The sequence below is a fragment of the Gallus gallus genome, chromosome 12 (assembly GCF_016699485.2).
Source record: "Gallus gallus isolate bGalGal1 chromosome 12, bGalGal1.mat.broiler.GRCg7b, whole genome shotgun sequence".
Taxonomy (NCBI): Eukaryota; Metazoa; Chordata; class Aves; order Galliformes; family Phasianidae; genus Gallus; species Gallus gallus.
Window position 1 is genome coordinate 5100821 of NC_052543.1, and position 22412 is coordinate 5123232.

Consider the following 22412-nt stretch of genomic DNA (forward strand, 5'->3'; position numbering starts at 1 on the left):
AAGGCAGGTAGTGCTTAACCAACCTGATCTCCTTCTATGACCAGGTGACCCACTGTATTATCCTGGAGAATCTGGCAGTCGGTAGCTTGGATAGGTACGCTCTTTGCTGAGAAAAAACTTGCTAGATGCCTTTGCCAAGAGTGGTGGTGAATTGAGTTAAATCCAGGTGGTGAACAGGCCACAAGTGGTGTTCCCCAGGGGGTCAGTACTGAGGCCTATTCTTTTTAGTATCTTTTTTGATTATTTGGATAAGGGAATTGAGTGCTGGTAAGTTTGCAGATGACACCAAGTTGGTTGGAAGTGTCGATCTGCCTGGGGTCTGCCCTATAGTGGGTTCTGGACAGATTAGATCGATGGGTTGAGGCCAACGGGATGAAGCTCAACAAGAACAAGTGTTGGGTCCTGCAGTCGGGTCACAACAACCCCCAGACAACACTACAGGCTTGGAGCAGAATGGCTGGAATGCTGCACATGGGCCAGCAGTGTGCCCATGTTGCCAAGAAGGCCAATGGCATCCTGGCTTATATCAGAAATAGTGTTGCCAGCAGGAGCAGGGAAGTGATCATCCCTCTGTACTCAGCTCTGGTGAGCCTGCACCTCAAATATTATGTTCAGTTTTGGGCCCCTCACTACAAGAGAAGGGCAACAAAGCTGTGAAGGGCCTGTAACTCAAGCCTTACAGGGAGTGGCAGGGGGAACTGGGATTGTTTAGTCTGGAGAAGGCTCAGGGGAGGCCTTATTGCTCTTTACAACTATCTGAAAGGAGGTTGCAGCAAAGTGGGGGGTCGACCTCCCAGGTAACAGCAATAGAACAAGAGAATGGCCTCAAACTGTGCCAGGGGAGGTTCTGGTTAGATATTAGGAAGGATTTTTTCTTGGAAAGAGTAGTCAGACTCTGGAGCAGGTTGCCCAGGGAAGTGTTGGAGTTGCCATCTGGGGACACATTTAACGAAAGGGTAAACATAGTACTTAGGGATATGGTTTAGTGGACAGTATTAGTGGAAGGTGGACAGTTGGACTAGATGATCTTAGAGGTCTTTTTCAACCTTAATGATTCTATGATTTTATGATCAGAGTTAACATGCTTATATTTTCAACTCTTACTGCAATGTAGAAGGTCTTTCTGGACCACCTCCTTCCATTTTGCTCTGTGATTTCCAAATCAAGTCTTGCTTACAGAGCCCTTCTTACTAAGTACTATTCAAATAGACTCAATACTCAGTAGACTTCATCTTGCTATAAAGACTTCTGCTTTAGTTGAAGCAGCATGCCTTTATAAGGGCATGTTTTAAAGGGCTGTGATTGATTTACCCATTCAAGTTATAATCAGACATGATCATCTGAATTATGGAAGGTGTTTCATAAATGAGTATACTATTAAACTATTTCAGACCAACAGCATAGCTTTTTTATTCAGTGAATGTGAGATGTGTCACTTTTAAAGCAGTGCTGATGATCCTTCTAGTTTTCTGCTCAATCTCTCCTTAGTAACAATGATCAGGAAGCAGATATGATCAGTGAAGCCTGTCTTAGGCTGATATTTACCTCTGAAACTTCAGTTTTCATGCCAGAGATCTGTTGTGTAGCTAAATTAGTGAAGACGCAGAGCAAAAGAGTTAAGATGCAGTCTCATCCAGTTCCTTGAAGTATGTAAGATGTTCTCAAAGCCCAAGTCCTGGCAACCTCCATGAAGCTAACCACCTATGCCGGTATGACTTTGCGTTACGTGGCTTTACACATAGAAAAAAGATTTCCCTACTGTTTGCACATTTTTACATCAGTTACTTGTTTTTTTCTTCTAAAACCTGGATTTCAAACTCTACTGTGCCCACAGTTGTCATCCTAGACAATCCATCTGTTTATTCCTTACTCATTGTTCAAACGTGTCCTCCTCATGTAATAACTATGTGAACAGAACTAGCGTATTTGGTATAGCTTGGTCTGTACTGCAGCAGCAGAAATATCCTATGTTTTTAACATAGTTAGGCCAAAATTTGTTCTGTAGTAGCTTCAGTTACTACCATAGAATGTGCCATCATAGAACAGGAAGGCCAAAATAGACTGAAGTACTTCTATAAGAAATCTAGAGATACTTGAAAGCTATTTGCCATGCTTTCTTTCCGAGTCTCATCTAAGAGCAGTGTACTTTAAAAGCATCCCCTCAGCTTTTTGTTTCACTTCATGCTCATGACAAGCCCTGTCCTGTGGATCCAGTAGCAGCTATATGATAAACCTTAACCCAATACTTTGGCTGAGACACTAAAGAAGCAGAGCCCAGCAGGTAATGGGGAAATAAAAAAATAAAAAAAAGGATTTAATCTACACTTGAGTTCAAAAGGTACAGAGAGAGGTAATGAACAGAACACAGGAAGGGCAGGGACAAATGAGCCAAGGAACTATACAAAGAAGTACAAATGAGATACTAAGCCATTATAAGTTGCTCACTCCGTTTATGATAGGCAATTGTTTGCCTTTGTGTGCTCATAAATGCATCTAAAATAAACAGAACGTTTCCCAGTATAGGCCATGGCACTGTTTTTTTTCCTGGTAGAAGTTTTAAGAATACCATAGGTATTTGAAGATGCTGACATGAAAAACTCAACAAAAGAACTACAAACCTTTTCCTGTTATTAAACAAACGGAAAGTAAACATTCAGGATTGGGATATATTCCATAAGAGGATGTTCTGTCATTTTGTATTTTAAAACATAAATACTTCTGGCAACAGATTGATTTATTTGGTTTATTTCAATTCTTAAAAATGTGATGATTTAGGAATTTCTCCTGATTTACTTCTTGTTTTGTCCTTTTTTCAGTTATGACATAGGAACCTAGACAGCATTTAGGATGAGCTTTGAGACATATTTCAGATAATATCTGAATTCCAATAGGATTATTTGTGCAATTAGAGGCAGACAGCCATGTTAAAGCGTGCTCCTGGGACAGAGAGTGTTGAGATTAAAAGGAGTGACACCAAATTTTGTTGTACAATAAAAAGTTTAGGATGAACTTTGAGACACATTTCACATTCCTTAATACTGTAAATGAAGTAGATGTGTTAGAGACAAATTTAGTTTTACATGAACAGTGAATTTTTAGTGCCTAGCTTGCAGCTGGTTCTGAATTAGTTATTTCATTAGTCTTTGAATGATGTGATACACAGCATTCTCTGAAATTCATTCTATCGTTATGTTTAATATTACTGAAAATAGGGGGAAAAAAAGTCACTGGAAAGGGAAAATGGTTTTGCGTTGAAGTAGGGAAGATTTAGGCTGTATGTCAGGAGGAAGTTCTTTACTATGAGAGTGGTGAGGTGCTGGCACAGGCTGCCCAGAGAGGTTGTGGATGCCCCGTCCCTGGAGGTGTTCAAGGCCAGGTTGCATGGGGCCCTGGGCAGCCTGGTCTGGTATTAAATGTGGAAGTTGGTGGCCCTGCCTGTGGCAGAGGGGGTTGGAGAATCACGATCCTTGAGGTCCCTTCCAACCCAGGCCATTCTATGATTCTGATTCCCTATTATTGTTAATGAATGGGCATACAAACCACAAAGACATTACAGAGGATATAAATAGGTACCTAAGTTTGCAGTAATGCAGGTAATCTGGGAAGTGAGTAAAAATATTATCAGTTTGGCACAACGAGGCAACTCTCCAGATACACTGAGGCAAAGGAGCAGACTGATGACAGAGGTGCTGTCTGCCAGTTCATGAAAAGAGATGTTTGGAGCTGTAGCCTGGCACTTTCCATAGCACTGCACTCACTACTTTGGCAGGAGATGAGCACATACTGAAGTGCAGGTACTGCCATTCACAGTTGTCATAACGGTCCCTTGCCCAGCCAGAGCAGTGATAAGCATCTTCAGTAAATTAATACCAAGGCCAAAAGCTTGTTCACATACAGTTGGTTTTAAATTGTAAGCATAAAAAAGAGTGTGCACTCAGTTACCAAAGGCATGTCCACACGCATAGCATCCATTAGAGAAGTAGGTAAATACTGGATATCAATATTTAAGATAAATGTAATGAGCAAAGTAATTTTTTAACAATTATTCAGGCATAGCTAAAAGTCTGCATGCATCTAAATGCTAAAATAGAACTGTATATGGGAAAACTAGAAGCCAAGCTGAGGGAAAAAAAGCCACACAACTTCACTAGTGTGAAAGTCTATCTTGTCTTTACATCTTCCAGTGGAGCACAGCACTTTATATGTATTTTGCACGAGACAACCATATTCATTGCAGTTATGACTCAAAAATTGCTGAAATATGGACATCTAGTGGAGACATCTAATTATTACAGTTTTCCTTCCTACGGAAATACAGAACATGAAATGGCCTTTTACTGACTGTCTTGCTGGAGCCTGGAGTTCTCCTTGCCTTTCACTGCTTGGCCAATTGCTCAGTTGCAGGAGGTGAAGGTGACGCAGCCAGAACTTGGCAAAATAGAAGCTGTGCATCATTTAACTTACATGGGTGATTGATGAAGCAGGAAAACTAATGACCCATGAAGGAACAAATGTTTCTCAAACAAGAAGTAAATAAATGTGATACTGGAGCTCAAGGGATGGGTGAAAATCAGGGGTTGTAAGTGCCCTTAAACACCCCTGAAATTGCAAGCTCAGACCTTTTGCATTAATTTCTATGGGGAGAGGGAAAGCAATAACTTTGGGGTTGTTTAAAGCCTTGATGCAGAGAAAATTTAATGTTCACATCATTTCAAATGCATAAAGTTTGTAATACAAACCAAGAGCTAGCTGTGAGGGCAAAAAGTGCTCGTGCACACTGCAATGTCTGCAGAAAGCCCTCAGGTCATACGCTGATGGGATGGAATGTCAGCAGGATCAAATGGTTCCATAGGACTTCCTCACTAAAGGGTGTTTAAATCTCCACGAATGCAAAATCATGATAGCTACACATTCATTTTTAGCGTTCTCTTTTCTCATGCTATCCACTTATTGCTGTCCACCTTGGGATTTCTGCTGCTGTGGGATTTCTAACTGGGTTGATGCGTGGCCAATATTTGTCTGACTTCTCTTTTTTGGTCTCCTGTGAAAACCATCTGAAACTAAGCAGGAACTAACCTTGATTTATTTCTTTAATTAAAAAAAAAAAAAAAAGATTTTACATATTAATAAGAAATGAAAAGTATTCCCTTGCTGGTTTTTATTTTTTTATTTTTTAATTTTTTTAAAGTTTCCAAAAACAGACCCATATCTCTGTCAAAGTTAATGTAACCAGAATTGCCATGGGAATTTCTGCTGATCCAGAGAAACTGGAACTGCAAATGTAAATAACAGCCTATCCTCCCAACTACTGCTCAGATCACCTTGTGAGAAAGAAATGGGCTTTATTTAAGAACACATCAAAACATTTCTCTTGACTACAACTAGCATGGGCTAAGAAGATTTTGCAGGAACATCTTGTTGCAACCAGAGAGAGAAATGAATCTAATGATAAATTATGACTTATTTTTTTGTGAGATTCTGTGCAAAACTGTTTCTTGTTTTGTATGGAATCCAAAATTGACTAAAGACATTACTAGAATATGTCATTCTTTTACAGTTTTATTACTAACTTCCTTGAGAAAACACAAGAAAATGCTACATGGGCAAATAGTTTTACAGGCTGATGTTTCTATTTCTTCTAATAAGGCTAAGATTGTAAAATATGTATTTACAAAGTACCTCACCTGTTTTGGCTGAGATGGGACTGGGAACTAACTTTCCAACTCCTTCCAAAAGTCTCCAGACCCCCCAGAAACAACCCCTTTTGTTAGCAAAACTCTCCAGCACTTTCCTGCATATTGAAATTAGTTCTATTGGTAGTAGAGTCTCCATATAATGAAAATTAATTAATATTATATTTAAAATGTTAGTAAATCTGAGTTTTCATTGCATACATGGAATATACTTCATCTAACTTCCAGGCGAACTTGCAATATGACTTTTCAGAAAGCTGGCATCAGTTTGGACCTTAATTGAATAAAGTCAAAAGGATAATTAAGCTCAGTATCAATAAGTAGTACGTAATGGAGTGCCCTGCATCAGAAGCAATGAATTGGCCACGTACAACATGAAACAGTCTATTCTCATGAAGACATTACTAAACCAAAAGACCACATGACAGAAATGGAAGTCTGAGAGACGATTTAACAAAAGGCCTTCAGCCTCTGTAGGGCAGTACAGGGTATTGCAGTTTCCATGGCACTGCAGAGATCAGAAAAACAGAAAGGAGAAATCCTGAAAACTGCCACAAAAGTCATTCGTGGTCCTTTTAGTGCAGTCCCTTGTCTCAAGGCAGGATCAACTTCAACTGCGTCTGAAAAATATTTATCTGGCCTGCTGTTAAAATTTCCACTAATGGAAATAAAACAAAAGCATCTCCCTCTCTTTAATGGCCTATTTTGTACATTTTACATTTTCTAGACCGAGTCATTGCAGTCTTTCCTTGTGTCACTCTTGTCACTCTCTTCTTGACTCTGTCCGGTTGCTCTATATTTATCATGACCCGTTCTTCTAACTGGACACACTTCCGTTCAGGTTCTTAGTAAAAGAATTGCTTGTTTACTTCATGCTTTGGATATGGCACCCCTGCATACAAACACCAGTATGATACCCTTCTTCACATTCTGACCGATTTCCAACTTGTGGTTCTCTATAATCCTCAGCATCTGCTTTGCAGAGCTCCTGCCCAGTCATCTCGCTGCTGCTGTCTCATTTGCTGTCTCATCACAAAAAGGGAAATCCAGACATCTGCGAAAGTGTCTGTACAAGTGGTGATATTCTAAAACAATACATACGTATACTGTCATGACTCATCTTGAAGTGATCTTGTCCTTCAGATTGCAGTTTTTCTGGTTGAAGAACAATCTGGACTTACAATCAGAAAAAGAAATGGGAACAGACATGTATTCTGCATATTCAGTGGATGAGTGTGGTTTAGTTAACCGACTGCCTGGCGTACGCTGTGGCTTCCTTTCAAGGCTGTATGGAGATAATGAGATGTGGGAGAAAGCAACTGACCTGTAGCTGTTTTGTCTGCTTCTCACCGTAATGTACGTCTCATAGTACTGTCTGCACAATGGGAGAATACGGGCTTATCTATCCTAGATAAACTCTAATTTCAGTTAAAAGCAACGTGATTTGACAAATTTATCGAGAATTCTGAAGCCAGGTGACGTTTTTGATACTTGCTTTTTTCCATGTTGTGGCCTACGATGCTGTAGCACACAGGTACTTTCATGGTAGCACAAGAAACACTAGCTTAGATTTCTCACATTTCGCCCTCTGTCTCTTGTGTGGCCTTATGACCTATACCCCTCTCCCCGTGCCTCACGTCTGTCTTTTAAATGGGGATAAATGAATTAGCCCATAGCAGCAATGTCTTTTAGCAGCTTATCATCAGCGCGTTCACTGATCGGCCTTCTCCACTGAGTGCCCTCAGGAGTGATGTCCTTCCTTTGATCCCTCACAATGTCACCTCGGAGCGAGGAACCGCAGTTGCACTGTAGGTGTATGTATGAATCTGTCTAGTTTGAACTGGTAACGAGTTCACTGAAAACACAAAAACACCCTGACGTGCTTTACATTTTATTCAGGTCCTTTTTTGTTAATTGCGCTGCCATTTCCTTCTGGCAATGAGCTGCAGATCTCAGCGACCGCTGCGAGGAGCACCGCGTTATCCCGAGCAGCTCTGAGTCACCGCGCAGCCACGGCCGTGTCACAGAGCCGAGAACCGCTGCCAGCGGAGAGGGACCCTTCTCACCTCCCACCGCTATCAAATGTCACCCACCCATCTATCTCAGCGTCCCTCATTATGAAGCTCATCACTCATTTCAGAATGGGCGTTCCACGCAGAACGCCGCATCCTCTCACTTTATTAACAGCCAGCAGGGCTGACATTGCACTTCGCGGGCACCGCTGCAGCGTCAGGGCGCGCACAGCCCCGCCTCGCCTGTAAGCCGCCGCCGCCTCAGGGCGCGGAGCAATCAGTGCGCAGCGCCCTCACGCGCCCACAACCGCCGCGAGCTGCACGGGGCCGCGCGGCCGCCACAACCGCTCGCGCGCAGGCGCGGCCGCATGGAGGCGGGGCGACGTGCTGCTGCTGCTACGGGGACGGGTGCGTGTGCGTGGTCGCTACGGTGACGGGTGCGGGCGGTCGCCCCGAGGGGCGGTGACCGCGGGGCTGGGGCCCGTTGCTCCGCTCCCCCCGCCGGTTCACAACACCTCGCCCCGGGCGGGACCGCCGGCGCCGGGCGGGGCGGTGCTGCGTGGGTGGTCGCGGAGGGTGCGGCGCCGCGCTGCCGGCCGGGCCTCCTCCCTCGGGCGGGAGGGCGGTGTGACTGACGGCCGCGTGACGGCCGCTCCCCGGGCGGGTCACGGCACGGCGCGGCGCGGCGCGGTGCGTGTGAGGGGCTCCGCTGAGGGGCGGCTGCCGAGCCGGGCCCGCTCCCGGAAGCTCGTCCTGGTCGTTCCCCAAAGTAGTTTGCGCTCGGGAAGCCGCGTGCTGTGCGCTGTGCTCGTTCTCCGCCTCGTGCTATTCGAAACGCCCGCCTGCCGCGCCGTTCGCCTCGCTCCGCGCGGGCCTCGGGGCGGGGTTGGCGGGTCCTGCTGGGGACAGCGCTGGGACAGACGTGGGTGAAGGTTAACGAGGGCTGAGTACGTCTTGTTTCCGCTTTTTAGCAGGAGGCGTTGCTGTAGGGAGATGGCCGAAGCAGCTTTCCATCCCCCGAGAAGGAAAAGAAGGGTGTTTGAGTGCTACCAGGCGCCCTTCCCTGTGGGCCCCGGCGCGGGGGATTTCAGGATGTGCCGGGCTGACATGGTCAACAACTGCGTCGTGGTGAGGAGCCCCGAGGACATGGATCAGCTGTACAACAAGGTGCTGTCCGTCCTGCAGCGTGCTCTGTGCTGAGCTCTGCCCTCACTACGCTCCCGTTTAGCCACCAGGGTTCCTCCGTGTCTTTCCTCCTGCATCAAGCACAAAACACATTCAGTATCAAACCTGCAAAAGTATGTTGTTCTTAGCCCGAAAAATGAGTATTGGAGTGAAGTGACACGAGGAAAAAATAACAAGCAAATAGTACACTGAGACATTATCTTATACTGTGACTGTTATCTTTATTTATATTATCAACGTTGTGTGCAGTGCAGCCCGGTGGAAGCATTTTCTCGTTTTAAGGGTCAGGAAGTTGGAACATTGAGGTTTTATTAATGCTTACAAAATTCTTGTAACTCTAGAGGTTACTGAAGAGACTTTTTGAGTGAAATAAGCTGTGTTAGGCCTTTTATGGCCGAGGGCCACTTCATCCCCATTCTACGCCATTACTGTATCCCTCTGTTTTCCTTATGTGTGGTCACAGTGTTAACACACAGGTGCTGCTTGTTCCTCTGCTTTCAGAGGCTCAATGTGGTCTGACAAATGCTTAAAACTGAGTAAAAAGACCTGACATTCCCCTAATTGAAGTTTCAAGTTCAAATGTTAAATAGTAAATTGATTACCAGAAGTTAAGCGATAAGTTTTGGGCCAAGATCAAAAGCTGCAGGATTTCAGTGATATTTGTCAGCAGACAAAGGCAGTAAATGTTTTGTAGTTTGGAAGTAAGCTTTCTTCTGTTTCATGATAAAATGAGAACTTTTCCTTTTCTTTGAAGGGCTATTTTGGAAAAGGCATTCTTTCAAGAAGTCGACCAGTGTACAGCGTTTCTGATCCTTCGCTGGTTTCCAAATGGCAAGGTAAGCTGGGCCCATTCGTATTTCTTTTTGCTGTTCTAATAATGTTTATGATGCCACTCATTGAATATGTGTCTATAAATCACACAAAGTAGTCTTGTGCTACTTTATGGGTCAGCCTGCTTCCATATCTGTTTCTGATAATGCTCAGTACAAGACTCCTAGGAAAACCAAGTGTTCATTATCTCCCTGTACATCCTTCTAGACTCCACTGAGTTGTTGTTCAGGAGCTCTGCTAAGGTGTAATCTTGGACTTTTCTGCCTATAACTGTCAAGCTTTTCTTGGCTTTAAACCCCAGTTTTTACTGTTCATGATATCATGAGGCAAGGATATGTGGATTTTTCAATATACTAACAGCTAGTTACATCTGGTCTACTCTTGTTTCATTAAGGAGAGACTGTCATGCTTTATCCATGTTTTTCACAACAAGTAAATCCCATAGACATTACTGGATTTTGCAGTATCCTTATGTAACTGTCTCTGTGAAGGCTGGAGAAGAGCGGTGTTTTTAGCAGAACTTCTGCAGACTGCTTTATCTTTGGTTACCTCTGTGCCATTTCTAGTTCTCCCATGTCCTTAACCAATGCAAGTAGGACCAAAATGGATTAATGAAAGCATGAGTAATTATCTTAGTGATCAAAATCACATGAAAACTTTATGTTGATGATACAGTGTGTGATTTTCTCTTAATAACAGGTGCCAACCTAAACGTGCCTATAATCACATCAAAAAAGTAAGTCAGCTTATGCTACTTTATTCTTCTCTTTTAGAAGGCAGGAGAATTTAGTTCATGTTTTATCTTACTTGCTTTCAGGTTGTGGGCTGTGTCAGTACTGGTGACTTCTGTTTCTTTCTGTTTCATTTATAAATTGCATTCAACAACTGGAAATAGATTAGGTGATACTCAGCATGGTTTTTGATGTAAGGTTACTTGTATTAACTGCTGAATAAAAGCTAAGATTAAGTGTGAGTAATGAATTCATATTGTCAAGCATAATGAACTTGTTCCTCAGCTGAGGGAGAGTGAGAGGTTTCTGGGGCAGGCTATTGAAAAACTTTGCCATTTCTTTATCAAATTAATGTAAGAGTGGGCTGAAGAAGCTCTTAAGTTTTATGCAACGTAAATGCTTTACTTTTTTTCTATATTCTCTCATAATATTACTAGTTTGTGCATTTAACAAAATGGGATGTTGGATCACATATTTATTATGTTCCACTTAAATAGTGCGTGAACTAACCATAGAGTGGGCATGTTAGCTGCTGTGTTGTCTTTCATTCTACGATGACAGGAATAAAAATACTTAAATTTAAAAGTTTAGCTTCTTGGGTCCTCAACTTTAGGTAAAACAGACAGTAGTGGCATTACTGCTGCTCACAGAAACACTGCTGTGTGGCACTGAATGTGTAAAGGCAGATGGGCATTAGAAGTGTTGTGTTGGTGCAGGAGTATGGGGTGGTCTGTCTCAGCAGATGTCTGTAACTGCAAATCCACATAGAACCTAGTGGAGGGTTTATTGTAACAAAAAGTACAGCACTGAATTACGTAGCTTTGTTAGGATATTTCAGAGGGGATTTGTTTCTTGTTGACACTTAAATTTATGTTTAATTGCCTTTGTTGTTCTACATTACCTGATCTCTGACTGTGTTAAAGTTCTGGGAAATAATGAGTATAGTACTAGAATTGCCCAGCTTTGACTAAGGACAACTGTACTCAGCTACTTGGAACTTTCACAGAGATTATTGTCTTAAACTGGATATTAACGTTATCTTCAATGGGAGCTACAAACTAACAGCTGGGATTATTGTAACTCACTGAAAAACATTAGAAGAAAAATTTACAGCTCTCAGCAACTCTCTTCTTGTATTACTGTTATTCCTTGGAGGCAAGGGAGTGTTGGTTAAAACTCATGGCAGTTTCTCCTTAAGATTTGCACATGTTTCTGCTCAACTATTGTTTCAGAGGTAGTTTAAGTTGAAGATAACTGTTCTCAGTAGTTGGCTGTGTAATAGATGAAGTCTGTGAGAACTCTGTATGCTGAGTCCTGCTTGCACTGTTTAATCATGCAAGCTCTGATACAGAGATCTTTTTGCAGAGAATTCACACTTAAGGCTTCTGTGGGAGAATGTTTGTTTTTTCTCCAAGTTCCTGCTCCTTGAAACTGCATCACAGCAGTCCTCTAGGTGTGGTTCTTGCATGGTGCTCTGTAAGAGTGTTTACTGCCACAGAAATTAACAGAGCTTTACATGTGTGTTTTTAAGGTGTTAATTAGAGGATGTAAAGCCCTGGAACTTCTCATTTATTTTACTTGTTCTCTAGGTACCAGCAGCGTGTTCAGTGGGCTAAAAGTGCTTTGCAAGAGCAAGGATTTGATGGCTGCTCTGTGACCAAAATTCTGGAGAATTACACTAGGCCTCTTGAGTTTCCATTTCTGGAAAAGGGTGGAGCTGAACAAACTGGTGATAGCTGCGATACAATGTGCCCAAACACAGAAAATACAGAACTTTCCGGGCAGTCTTCTACAGATACTGGAAACATAGCGACTTCGAGTCCTGAGTGTCAGAAGGAAGTCTGCCAGAAAGCCTATGCAGAAGGAGATCCGGCTTCTGATTCCATGGTTGGCTCTAAAGAACAGGAGCCTGCTGATGTGAAAGAGACAGCCCAAACATCCTGCCAGATGCATGGTTCTTGTATGCATTGCGGCTGCAAGGCTAAGGGGGGCCCCGACCGAGAATCGTGCAACATGGCCAAGTCAAGAGAGTGTGCTCCAGAATATGTGCTTGTGCAAGAAGAAGAAGAAAGTAGCTTATGTCCTGAAGAGGGCTCTGCTCGTGAGCAAGAAAATGTAAGGCTCACTCTTTTGTTTAATGGCTGTAATCACTGCAAGATTAAGAATTTGGTATTTTTTCCAGTTTAACATCTTAGTAATGTAGTAAATTTTTGTTGTAGTTTGTCAAGAAGGAAAAACTAGTCTGCAGAAGAAATCCATTTAGGATTTTTGAATATTTACAACTCAGCTTGGAAGAGGTATGTTTCAAGTAGATTACGTATTAATAACTGTCTCTGAAATATAGGATTCTCCCTTCTTCACCTATGTAAATCCTGTTTCTGTTGTGCTCCTTCTGAATATATTCAGTTTTAATATGGTTCACAGCTGTAATGCAGTGCCTTCAGGAGTCAACAGCACGTGCATAATATTTGTGGTACTCTATCCATTGAAATGTAAAGGTCATAAATAGAAACTTCAGAAGAAACTCACAAGCAACTTATCTGTCTTGATTTCTGTGTAAAATGAATGTGAGCCTTTGTTCTTGCCTGGCATATGAACTCCTAGAAGAGTCTAGATACCAGTTTAAATTATTCTTTTTGGTGTTTCAGGCCTTTTTCTTGGTGTACGCTCTGGGATGCTTAACTGTTTATTATGGTGAGGTAAGAGCTTGGACTAATGGGGGTACTATTCATTTGGACCTGTTTTGATAAGAATTTTTTTTACCAAGTATGACAGTATTGTGTGCTCTTAATCTGAAGAAGGGAATACCAAGCAGAGTAATTGGGAAGTTTTTTCTAAGAAGTAATAACATTTCTGCTTGTAACGTACTGGTCTGAAAGTGCTGTTTATCGTGGCAAATACAGCTGCCAAAATATAGGCAGGCAGAATCTTCCTGTAGAGGAAGGTTGGTTGTTGCAGCTTAGGTAACAAATATGGGGGAAGGCAGCATAGGAAGAATATGATGAGTAACCATATATACGCATTGCTCTTCTATCTTCCTATGGTTCCAGTTTAAGATTTCAGATTTCTTTTTATACAAGAGCCTTATGGGACTGATTGTGAAATGATTAAAAACCAAATGGAAGCTACAATTTTCTCTTACGTTTAGGGTTTTTGCATTCTGTTCTCTGAAGTTCATTTTCATCGTGTTGGGACTGTGATGTCTGATGTTTTGCTTTTACTCTGTTCTACACACAGTATTCTGCATGTGCTGTAATATTAATGTAATCATGTTAATGCCTTCATCTGTGACTTTTAGGAGCCCTTAACTATTTTGAAGCTATGGGAAATTTTCAGCGAAGTGAAGCCTAGTTTTAAAACTACTTACATGGCGTATCATTACTTCCGCAGCAAGGGTTGGGTCCCCAAGGTTGGACTGAAGTATGGAACTGATCTCCGTGAGTAGCTTTCTTCAAAAAAAACCAATCTCTTGCAATTGCTTGTTTGCTAATGGTAGGAATTCTTTGTCATACAGAAGTAATTGGAAGTGTCCATAATCCCTTGCTAAGTAATTCAAGGACTACATTCAGCTCACATTGGCATAAACAGTCCAGTTATGCCTGTTGTTACAGGAAGATGTGTGTGAAGAAAGGTATTTTCTATGAATTGTATACAAATCAGCAAGGTTCTGATATTGATCACCTGATTTATTCATTAGATATTAGATTGTTCATCGTTCATTTGGCCTGAGTTTGTTGTTCAGCATATCACTGCCTCTGGATTTGTGCCAGATGAAGTGGATTAGTTTAAGGCTAGTAAAGATTCAGCCCTGCCCTCTAGATTCTTGTTCTTGTGCTGTAGCTTTATCAAATTGATGCTACTAATGTTGGTGCTTTTAATGGATAATGTGCAAATCATGATTGCTACTGGAATGAGGTCATGCTTTTACTGACAGCCACCTGTATAAGAAAACCTGCTCTATTTAAAGAAAGTAATCTCTTGCAAACTCATGACAGAGGGGAGGCAGGAAATGTGAGCACAGAGATAGAACTTTCAGAAGGTCTAGAGATGGGACTGTGGCAGTATTTAAGAACTTGTGCCTTTGGCCTCCCTAAAACTTGTGGAAGGTGATTGCTTCAAACAGGAATTCAGTGTCTTACTGTGATCTTCCCCTTGTGCTCCAGCGGCTCAACGTGTGTTGCAAATATGGTATTAAAAGCATGAATCTGTTGCAGAAAAGTTCCAAGCTCTTTTTCCCCATGGCAATTACTAAATTCTTTTGGCTCTAATACATTTTTACCTGCCACTTCCTTGGCCCTGCTGCTCCCGTATTAATAGTCTCTCTATTCTCCCCCTTCATTTACTGGGACAATTTAGTTCTGAGCAAAATTCAGAAGTGCTGAAATTTTTTGTCTAGTGTAATTAAAATTTATGAAGCACATGAAAGTATTTATGGACCCACATGTTAAACTTGGGCAGTAACTGTGATTATCTAACTCAGGTGTTTCTCTTCCTTTTCAGTGCTGTATCGAAAGGGCCCTCCCTTCTATCACGCAAGGTTTGAAGCTTATGTTCTTGGCTAACTTCTTAATTTCAAATTAGAAAATTTCTCTCACGCTAATTTAGTGTCTTCACTGGTTAAACACATACTCCTAACCCAAAATACTTTGCCAGATGTGTTCATACTGGGAATGCACAAGTGCCTCTTCTAACAGAGGTACTAAGTAACGCAGTTTTATTGTATTCTTATGACAGTAGTAAAATATTACAGATTAAAATTTGAAATGAGCATTTTTAGCACTCATGATGAATGCAGTTGGGAACATCATTTAGTGATACTGCGTTTTGAAAGTATATAGTATGGATAACTTATGTAATTTTGAAGAAAAAAAAAAAAAGATTCTTAGGGGATGGTCATAGAATCATAGTATGGCCTGGGTTGAAAAGAACCTCAGAGATTATCTGGTTTCAACCCCCCTGCCGTGGGTTAATGATTAATCATGATAACAATCTTTATTCTGTAGCTAGTCAAGTTTAACACCTAAACAGTAAATTGTTTTTAAATATCAGGTTGGTATCCACAAAAGAATAACTCCAAGCACCAGCAGAAGGGTAGGGAGGGAAAGTACCAGTCAGCATGTTAGCAATTTGATCTTTTCTCCTCTTGCCTAGTGGAAAGAGGCTTTAAGTTTCTTAGCTTGCTTCCTACATGCTGGCCTGTTGTTTAACACAGATTTTTTTTGGCTCAAATTCTTAAGCTAGACAATCTTCTTAAAACAATAATTTTCTTTCTGTGAATTGTCCCATCTCCTTTGTTTTCCAGTTACTCTGTCATTGCTGAATTAGTTGATGACAATTTTGAAGGTTCTCTTCGCAGACCACTGAGCTGGATGTCCTTGTCTGGCTTGAACAGAACAACTGTTAGTGCTTCTAAGGTAATGGTGTAAGCTACTCATTTTAAAATAGCTTTGAAATGACAAATACTCAGTTTAGTTCCAAAATACACAGAGTTGGGCATGAGGCTGGAAAGGGAATTCTGCTTCAAGTGTGCGGAAGAACACGCTGAGTTGCCAGCGGGCAATCAAGTTTCATTTGTTTATATCCACATGACATCTGGAAGAAGTTTATTAAATTCTCTCCTCTGCAGGAACTTTAAATGTTGTGTGAAGAACTGTAGAAAGACACAAGGGACGCTTCTTTCCCAGTTACCAATTCTGTCTTAAAATCCTGGTACACAGAGAGGGATTTAGTTTTCAACTGTAGAATTGAAAGTTTCCGAAAACTTTTTCTGTGATAGAGCCTTATACATAATGTTATTCTCATCATCGTGCTGCTCAGTTGTTGTGTTACGATTATAGCTTATCTCAACATGGGATTCTGCTTTGATAAGGGAAATGATATGCAAATTATACAGCTCTTCTCTGATTTGATTTGCAGAAGACATCTTCTAGGAAACTTAGTATCGACATTTCTAATTAATCTAAAACCTGTATAGAAAGAAATCTGTTGAAATTATTATATTGTTTTCTGTTTACCAACAGGAACTTCTGTTATGCTATTTGATTAAACCATCTGATATGACTGAAGAAGAGATGGCCACACCAGAATGTTTGAAAAGAATTAAGGTTCAGGTGAGTAATTACTTCTCTTCTTTGCCTGTGTTAATTTTGCCTTGGGGCAGCTGGACATGCAACAACCTACTCTAAGGGAGCCCTGTTGAGCTGTTGCTTGCTTTTTAGCCAGCTTTTGTTTTTACATGCATGGCTGCAATAAAATAGCTAGATTAATTTGTGCCCTAGGATACAAGAAGTGCTTTACATACTGTTTAAACATTTCAGGTCTTCCAGTCTAAATTTGAATGTTGCTACGTGGAACATTTTCGGGGGGGGAAGGGATAAGTATGCAGAGTGTATGATTTATGGATGTTTAAAAAAACAAAGGGAAAAAACCATAGAATCATGACTGGGGTCAGAAGGAACTTTGATCATTGAGTACCACCCCTCTGCTGTGGGCAGGGTGGCCAAACACCTGAGAGACCAGCTCACTTCAGGAATGACTGTAGTCATCTGTTTGCAGGGGTTACATCATGTAAGTTGGTCTGCTAAATGCTTAAGACCATCTCATTGAGATTGTTTTCATCTTTTCACTTCCATAATAGTTGTTATTTATTTCAGGAACTGATTGTAACTCGTTGGGTGTCTTCCCGTGAGCGCAGTGAGCAAGATGACCTTTAACTGAATGTATAGGAAGAATCTAATTCTTTTTATAGACATTTTGTTGTTTTTTTCACCATCCCCAAGACAATGGCTCATCATCAGTTTCTGTCAGCATTTTCAGTTGGTATGTATAAATGCTGTCTAAAATCCAAGCGTATTCTGTTCATTTAATAGAAAGATGTAAAATGGAAATGTCAACTGAGTGATTGCTTTTTCAAGCTGAACATGTCTGTGTGTGTTGACTGTATGTGGCACAGTGCTGTACTTGTAACTAGAGATGACTATACTTCATCTTTGGTACTTTTATAACAAATACTTTATAGCAGATAGTTCTACCAGGACACTGATGCTTTGTCATGTATTTATATTTCATCAGTTGAAATTCAAAACTTAAAACAAGGTATGGATTCTGATATACTCAGAAATAGCATGCTGTAATTTATTTTTGTAAGCCAAATCTTAGCTAAAGAATTCTGAATTGCTCTAAAGGTTTCTGAACAGGAGGGCTCTTAGCAACAGCAGAATTGAGCATTTCAAACTGGTTGTCTCTATTGTGTTGTATTTCTGAATACGCTTTTATAGGAACTGTGAATTAGAATTTAGCAAGAACTGAAAGAAGATGCAGGTGTAGTCTTTGCAGTTTGTGTATACAACATTATAAACTAGCTATGGACAAACCATGGTGGTTTGATTGTTTCTCTATAGTTGAGGAAACAGGACTTAAATTTAGTTCAGGTCTACATTTACTTTGCAGAAACTAGTAGAAGGGAAGATATGTTTTCTTAAGCTCGAATATATGTAAATAAAAGTGTGTAGAATTATGAACAGTAGAATTTTGTCCTCAGCATACACTTCTCTGCAATGTACAATAGGTTGAAGTACTGTTGGAGCATCTTTCTATTTCTTTAAACATAAACTGCTTTTAGATAATTTAACTTTTCTCTCTGAGATGGATCCAGATGAGTCTGTTGTTCATTACAGATAGGACACTGTACAACTATCTTTAGTGCTGTGGATCTGTGTTGGTTTGAGGAATAAACATGTAAAACATAAGGACTGGTAAAGAAATTTATCTGACAACGAGACTGGATTTGTTTGTTATAAATACTGTATGCTTTACTAGTAGTTGAAGTAAAGGAAAATGACTGCTTTGTCACAGACGTTAGATTTGAGCAGTATGCAAGCACAAATTCCTTTTTTTAATCATACATGTGATGTTAAAAATGTTTGGTTTAAAAGAGCTTATTTCAACAGCTGATTTGTTTAAAAACCCTTAATTATACAGCCGTTACCATTTCTAATATTAAATGTCTCAACAGAACACAACGTATATTGAATGTGAATAGGAAAGCATTTTGCCACATTGGTAGTCCCCACAGCAATTTTTTTTTGCAAGCATGTTATTTTATCCAAATACAGGTTCCTTCCATGATGCACAGGCTAACATATGTAAAGTTATTTGTCTTTTTAAGTACATCAGGCAGACTGCATCCTAATGAGGTCTGATGTCTTAAGGCTTCCTTTTCATGTAGCATTTTGTAGACGCTTTCATGGTGCAACTTATTTTCAGCACTGTTTTTCTTGATCAGGAAGGGGTACAATGTAGAAGTCTTTAGTAGTTAGCTCCTGATGAACAGTAATATACTTAGAAGCATTCTTTGTCTGTGGAATCACAAACTTCTCTGTAAATTCACTTTTACTCATTTGCTGCTTTCCTTGTGCAGTCAGTACACTGTTAATGAATGCTAGTGCATACGTGTAGCAGTTGTGGTCATGTTCTTCATACCTAGGAAAAAAAATCTCATCAGTAAGAGTATGCACTAATTACTTCAAAGTATTTTTTTAAAATACTTATCTGGTTTTTACCTTGTTAACAGTTGCTCTTCTGTGTTGTTACTGTGTTATCTTGAAAACGTCTTCCTGCAGTGGTAACCTTATGTGGCACCACAGATGCTTCATTCAGTGTGGCATTAACTTGCAATCTTAATTAAAATCAACTCTGTTTTATCACTGATGTATCGATACAGTATACCAGTCAAACTCCCATTGGCAATCATTAGTGCCAAGAGTGCAAGGATAAATACTAACTAAATAGGAGTAGTCATTTGAAATGTTCTTGACTTTTCTCCCACTATGCAAAGCTAGGAGCATATAACACTTACCTGCACTTTTCAGTGTCAGAACATTTTCCAGATTCTACCAAATGCTTCATGCTGGCTACTGACAACTTGAGTAATTTACTCCTTTCCTTCACTACATGGCACTGCTTTTTCCATTGGCCTTGAGTAACTGCTTGCCATCTGCCTAATCCTCAAGCTTGTTCTGTAATCACCTCATCCTGTTTTCCTTGTTCCTCTTTTCCCTTGTTCTTGTCCTGTGAGGCATTCCTTGTCCCATACTGTCAGTGGCTCCATGGTCTCTGTTGCCACAGGAAATCTTCTGCAAGGCTTGCACGTCTGCTCTGGGAATTTACAAGGCTTTTTTGCAAGTTCTGAAGACTCTAGCTATCAAAAGCAGCCCTGGTTTGTTGAGACTATTTGAAGTGACCTATGAGCTCCCATGAAGGAAGCAAGAATTTGCTACAGTGTACTTGAACAAAAATAATTGTAAAATAAATAAATAAAATAGGAAGAACTTCCAAGAGTGGCCATCATCACCGTGCAGTGCAAAACAACTGGAAATTACACTGCAAAAATGCTGGGAACACTTTGGCTCTGTGCTGAGACTGCAGAGCACTGCAGCATGTTCTGGAAACTTGTACAAAACATGAGCAAAAAGTGCTTTACTAAATGAGTTCCATGGTTTTGTTTACAGAATCTATTTGTATTCATAATGCAAAAGATTCTGTAATACATTTCTCATTACCATCTGTGTTTTCCAGTTAGCACTTGATTTTTTTGGACAGCATGTATTTGTCTTTTCAAGGAAAATTAGTATCTCAGTAATTTAAGATATTGGTCATGTCTGCAGCCACTGTTCTCTGGTCTCCTGTACTATCCTTGCATTAAATGGAAAGTAAACAGGAAAATTAAAATGAGTTACAGGATTAGTTTAGCACAGTTCCAGTCCACTGGAAAAATAAGCATTAAGATTTAACATCTAAAAGTCCAGTTTTCAGCAGTTGAAGTGGTCACTAGTCTTATTTTTGGAAAACTAGGTGGCTTTGTCAGGTGGCTGACAGGGAAAACAGAAGAAAACCTCGTAGAAAAGATGCATACATGTACTCACTTTCTACCACTGCTTGTTTGACATCAAGTTAATTTTAGTAATAATTTTAATGCACTGGGAATTGGAGAAATGTCAAAGATGACTGCAAAACCAATAGGTTTGTGTTCTATATACGCCTTCAATCTGGGTCAATTTCTTTCATCTTCTTATATTACTGTAATTGCTGAAACCTCTTTAGACTTGCCTATTCTTACATACTGTGAGGTCTACAGCCACGTGGTTCAACACTTAACACCCAGCAGTATACTCTTAAAGGTAGTGTTCCAGTGAAGTGTTCTTTTTCATGCAGTTCTTTTGTTGCTGAAGAAAACTTCTCTTAAATGTTCTCTTACAGATCTTTTATAGTTCACCTTCTTAAAAGCATTACTTTTTTTGTTTAGCGAGATCACTGAGTTTCAAGACAGTCTGAAAGAGTTTAGACTAGTTTGTTATTAATAAGTGTTTGAAGGAGCTGAATGAACCACAAGCCTCACAGGATCCGAAACAGAATAGCCTAATTTATCATCCTAAACACTCCTGTTGCATTCACCATTTCAGCTACATACCTGTGAGGAAGCCACTCCTCTCTCATAGAAAATTCCTCTAGGAGGTGATCCCACTGCTGAAGAAGCTCAAACATATCTGGCTGTACTAGTGGGACACTAATGCACTGCTCCCATCCGGTTCCATCTCTGTGAATGCCCTCTTCATTGTAATTATACACCACTCCTGAAAATAAAGAGCAATAGGCTGACAGGTTGTACTGGGAAAAAATGGATTCATGTGCATTTTTAAGTGATGAAAGCTGATTTTTTTCTTAATGCCACTCTTAACTATACCCTGTCTTCCCTTCAGAGATTTCCTAAAACTAGAGTAGAAAGTGCATTGTTTACTTGTATCAAAGAATTGTTCTCATTTTTATGAGGTAATTTCAGATCTTCTGATAAGAAAAGCAACTTAAGGACTGCCAGGTTTCTTTTTGAAACCTCCAAACCAGACTTGTTCAGTTACTGCAGTATCTCACTTGAGATGTCTGTTTGGGCTGCTGTGCTCTGGAGAACCTGTAATGACTGTTAATATATAGTGTTTGCTGATCTTAATTAGGGATGACTTCAGAATTAGCAATAACTGTGTTTAAGCTGAGCTTTCCCGAATTTTTTTGCTGCCTCGCTTTTATTTCTTTGTCACAAATACAGGTCCCCTGTCACTTCCATCTGTGCAGCGCCTCAGCACTGAGGTGGAACTGGGAGAAGAGTGGCATATGGCTTTGACTCACTCAACGTGCTGACTTCTGCAAGGCAAGATAACTGATTGGATGTGGGGTTTTGATCGTTATGTGGTACTCGTGCAGGCAGCAGCTGAGCTCCCAGCTCGTTACTGCTGTTATTGCACAGCTGTGTGGGTGCACAGCCCGTGTTTGCATCCGGCAGGGCTGCCGTGCAGCGCTGGGTATCTGAGGCGGCGGGGTGCAGGAGAGGGGCAGTAGGTTGTCAGCCAGCTCCGAAATAGGTTTTACCCTGAGTGCTGGATATTCCGACGTGGAGATCAGAGTTCCCGTCGTATTCTCTGAAAGAAAAACGGCGCCTGTGAGGCGTGAGCCGTGCTCGTCCTGTCAGAACTCCCGAGGGTGTCTCTGGGAACAGGGGCTACTTCTCGGTGGGGATGGGGGGAGGCAGAACGCTGCGGCTCCCAGGGAGCGAACGCTCCCATTCCAGACCCGGCTCCGCTCCGGGGTTCGGCAGTTATTCCCCTGGGCAGCCCCCGCCCGCCGCCGCGTAACGCCCACCCCCATCCCTACCCCAGGAAGCTGCCGGCGGAGGGCCGCAGCAGGAACGCGCGGGGCTGCCGGTGCCCGTGGCGGAAGGGGCAGGGCAGGCGCACGGGGGCCGAGCGCAGCCCGGCGCCGCGCAGGGGGCGGCCGCAGGCGGGGCAGAGCGGGGGCGCGCGGCGGCAGAAGATGGCGGCGCCGCAGTGCCGCACGCGCAGGATGGCGGCCTCCTCCATGGCTCCCGCCGAGCGGCGCTCTATCCCGCCGCGCCGCGTCTCTGTGGTGCGGCG

The 22412-nt window shown here is 41.5% G+C and overlaps 2 protein-coding genes across 11 annotated transcripts in view; one reads left to right on the forward strand and one right to left on the reverse strand.

The window, feature by feature from the left end:
• Positions 1-21658, forward strand: part of TSEN2 (tRNA splicing endonuclease subunit 2) — a 38952-nt gene extending 17294 nt beyond the window's left edge. For 2 of the 10 annotated variants that reach the window (XM_046899887.1, XM_046899888.1), the window contains 11 exons: positions 8677-8872; positions 9645-9726; positions 10421-10457; positions 12042-12567; positions 12672-12749; positions 13101-13151; positions 13751-13889; positions 14953-14989; positions 15755-15866; positions 16473-16562; positions 17106-18200. In XM_046899887.1, the coding sequence (XP_046755843.1) occupies positions 8699-8872; positions 9645-9726; positions 10421-10457; positions 12042-12567; positions 12672-12749; positions 13101-13151; positions 13751-13889; positions 14953-14989; positions 15755-15866; positions 16473-16562; positions 17106-17165 (1386 nt within the window). In that variant the 5' untranslated portion in view covers positions 8677-8698 and the 3' untranslated portion in view covers positions 17166-18200. Of the gene's footprint in view, positions 1-8078; positions 8282-8341; positions 8475-8676; positions 8873-9644; positions 9727-10420; positions 10458-12041; positions 12568-12671; positions 12750-13100; positions 13152-13750; positions 13890-14952; positions 14990-15754; positions 15867-16472; positions 16563-17105; positions 18201-21550 lie in introns of those variants that run through there. The other 8 variants (XR_003077328.3, XM_015293062.4, XM_015293063.4 and 5 more) reach the window with 8 other exon arrangements.
• On the reverse strand, positions 18238-22401 carry MKRN2OS (MKRN2 opposite strand). The gene is made up of 4 exons (XM_414310.7): positions 22153-22401; positions 21871-21920; positions 20921-21083; positions 18238-18933 (listed from the first exon to the last, which is right to left on the reverse strand). Exons 1-4 carry the CDS (start codon positions 22356-22358, stop codon positions 18714-18716), a joined length of 639 nt encoding a protein of 212 aa, XP_414310.2. The 5' UTR covers positions 22359-22401; the 3' UTR covers positions 18238-18713.
• Positions 22402-22412: the final 11 nt, after the last annotated feature.

Excerpts from the sequence above, each read along its gene's own strand:
- MKRN2OS (XM_414310.7), bottom strand. The coding sequence starts at position 22,358 with ATGGAGGAGGCCGCCATCCTGCGCGTGCGGCACTGCGGCGCCGCCATC. Across the intron at positions 21,921-22,152 it reads TCCGCCGGCAGCTTCCTGGG|AGAATACGACGGGAACTCTG; the intron begins GTAGGGATGGGG and ends TTTTTCTTTCAG. Across the intron at positions 18,934-20,920 it reads GAGGAGTGGCTTCCTCACAG|GTATGAAGAACATGACCACA; the intron begins GTATGTAGCTGA and ends TTTTTTTCCTAG.